Source organism: Lactuca virosa, chromosome 4 (genome assembly GCF_052849685.1).
Source record: "Lactuca virosa cultivar CGN04683 chromosome 4, Lactuca_virosa_CGN04683_v6, whole genome shotgun sequence".
Lineage (NCBI taxonomy): Eukaryota > Viridiplantae > Streptophyta > Magnoliopsida > Asterales > Asteraceae > Lactuca > Lactuca virosa.
In genome coordinates this window covers 151,831,492-151,834,255 of record NC_136429.1, presented here as the reverse complement: position 1 = coordinate 151,834,255, position 2,764 = coordinate 151,831,492, and the positions used below count along the sequence as shown (strand labels likewise).

The following is a 2,764-nucleotide window of genomic DNA, read 5'->3' as shown; positions in this document are numbered from 1 at the left end:
GCATTCCGGTCATCTACAAGATTGAATTGTCGCTCCTTCTCCTTCGACATCCTCTGTCGTCGTTCCTTCCCCTCCGACCTCCGCTGCTCCTCCGAAATCCCTCTGATTCCTTCAGCTCCTCTGTTCCCGATGATACCGCCGACCTATACAAAGTTCCTGACGATACTGAAACCGCAAAGGTAATCATCCAAATGTTGAAATTCCCTGATTAGATCTTGAATTAAGCTTAGCTTTTCACTTGGGTTATGCTAATTTTGCATCTTATAGTCAATATCTGTTCATATATTAGTTTCTTTTTTTTATTGTTCTTGGTTATAGAAATGAATAAAGTGAAAGCTTCTTTGAATTTTGTCATCGTTGATGATTCTGGTTATTAAAGTGTGAAAGCTTCTTTGAATTTTACAGTTTTTGATTGTTTTTGGTTCTCCTAATTTCTGTTAAATTAATATGAAGTATATACAGAGCCTACTGATTTGTGATGATATTAGATGAAGTGATGATAAATTGATATGAATATGTTGTTAATGTGATGATATACTTAATTTTTCTGTTAAAATGATATGTGAGTGAGTATATTTAATGTGTTAAACTGATATGAATATGGTGTTAATGTGATGATATATTAGATGAAGTGATGATAAACTGATATGATACATAGCATGTTGATTTGAGTGAGCAATTTTAATGTGTTAATGTGAGTTTTTTTATAACAGTTGATGAAGCTCTTGCAACCGATGTTAGTCAAGCACCCCGAGAAAGTCCAAAAACGAGGGAACTTTTCAATGAAGATTTCGAGTCCGAGAGTGAGGAGCAAGTGTTAGAAGAAGATGAATATGAGTCAGATGGGGTTCAAATAATGGAAGTATGTGGAGAATATTAGAAGAAAATTGTTGTGCTTGTTAAACTCACTATTAAACTTTTATGGACTTGTTGGATGATGATTTTGTGTGCTTGTTAAACTTATTATTAAACTTTTATGCTTATTTTGGATGATAAATGGTTATGCTTGTTAAACTTATTAAGTTATTATTAAACTTTTATGCTTATTTACTTATATTCTTAGTATTAAAGTTAAATTTATAAATTTTTGAATTATTTTTTTAATAATTAATGGTTCCCGATTAATCCCCGTCTAACCGATTAATCCCTAGACCCTAGTCCACCGCTTAGCTAACATCTAACGTTTTCTGCAACCTTGATATGTATACAATGACGTCATCCGCTCCCGGACGTTTCCGCCGTCCTGGTTCGGGGGTGTGACAAATATCGATGCTTGTCTCTTCGGTAACCCTAAACTTTTTAGGTGGAGAAGTTGTGGAGGTAAAATAACGGCAATGGACGAAGATGAAAGAGGAATAAAGGGTTTTTTGTATTTACCTGAAGCAAAGGTCGATGAAGAGATCTAGCTAATCACAAGCTAAATTACATGGTTTTGGAAGGGCCGTGTCGGTGGGTATGGAAGAAAGACCCTCTTATGAGGAGGTCATATAACGGTGGAAGAATGGGGAAGGTTATTGGAAGCAAAGTAGTGAACGGACATGGGTAACTGTGACAAACAGAGGGACCAAAATTATACATGAAGGATCAGGGTGGGTAAGTGGCAAAAATAAAGGGAAAGACACGCACCAAGCCATTGACCAACTTCAAGGGACTAAACTTTTCAACCCCTCAAAATAATGTGGCCAGATTCTGAAGTAACAGAAGTTTATTATTCATAAGATCATCTAAAATTAATGTTATATATAATGACGAACGCGTGATGAAGATACATGAATTTATATATGGTTATATAAGTCATACTTCATTGCTTAGACACAACTGCTACAAATAAAATCCCAGAAACAAAATAACAAATTTCAATCGTGTAACAAATTTTTGTATTATGTATGACTACTTTTAAGCACGCATACATACATACATAGATATGCATATGCTTTATCACATACTCATTATTAGATACTTCTAGAAGAAAATGTCACCCGATTTCGATATTCTGTTAAAGCCCATATTGGAAATACATTTCTGTGAGAAGCGTAGTGTAACATACAATTCTTGCGGAAAGACCCCGTGATTTCCTATAATTATTACAAACAATAAAAAACATTACATGTTATAAATGTCAAAATTCATAATTTTTTTGGAAAATTTTAAGATACCTCTTGGGGATAATCACCATCTTCCATTTGGGAATTAATAAGAAATTTTGCTCCACGATGAATCGGTGTCGGGTCCCTTTCTGCCTACGAAAACCCAACACATTACATCAGTTCACAATTCAATTTTGATTAATGTTACTTGAAAAAAAATGCACTAAATATGAAAGAAACTTTTTATGTTTGTCAAGTAAACATAAGGAATAAACATTTAGGAACCTGTCCACAGTAGATTAGACTCATCAAGCACCATGCTGTTTGCACCGAATGCGACCGATTTCCTTCTAAAGGTGTAAATTCCTGATACAAAGTGATGATTATCAGATGATTGAATTTACTACACATATCAATAATATTACCACGAAATGATCAGAACCTCGAATTTATATCGTTTGGCACTATTCATCCCATATTTAAAGTATTATTAATTTATGACAAAATAGAAACATATTGCATATCTATATCAATATAATCCATTATTTTGTGATAATTAAACTAATAAAGTATTAAACTACTATTTGTTCTCAAGAAAATGATATTTTGAACTTAGATACATCTCATGCATATTATTTGGTTGAACTATAAGTTAAGTTTTACGATAAAATATGCAT

General features: G+C 33.3%; 1 protein-coding gene across 3 annotated transcripts in view; it reads right to left on the bottom strand.

Annotated features, from left to right (window-relative positions):
- Nucleotides 1-1,757: 1,757 nt before the first annotated feature.
- The window catches only part of LOC145107551 (beta-amyrin synthase 1-like), a 34,000-nt gene continuing 32,993 nt past the window's right edge, over nucleotides 1,758-2,764 (bottom strand). For 2 of the 3 annotated variants that reach the window (XM_079044454.1, XM_079044453.1), the window contains exons 15-17: nucleotides 2,373-2,453; nucleotides 2,157-2,240; nucleotides 1,758-2,075 (exon numbers count right to left, since the gene is read on the bottom strand). In XM_079044454.1, the coding sequence (XP_078900580.1) occupies nucleotides 1,953-2,075; nucleotides 2,157-2,240; nucleotides 2,373-2,453 (288 nt within the window). In that variant the 3' untranslated portion in view covers nucleotides 1,758-1,952. The remainder of the gene's footprint in view (nucleotides 2,076-2,156; nucleotides 2,241-2,372; nucleotides 2,454-2,764) is intronic. The other variant, XM_079044455.1, reaches the window with a different exon arrangement.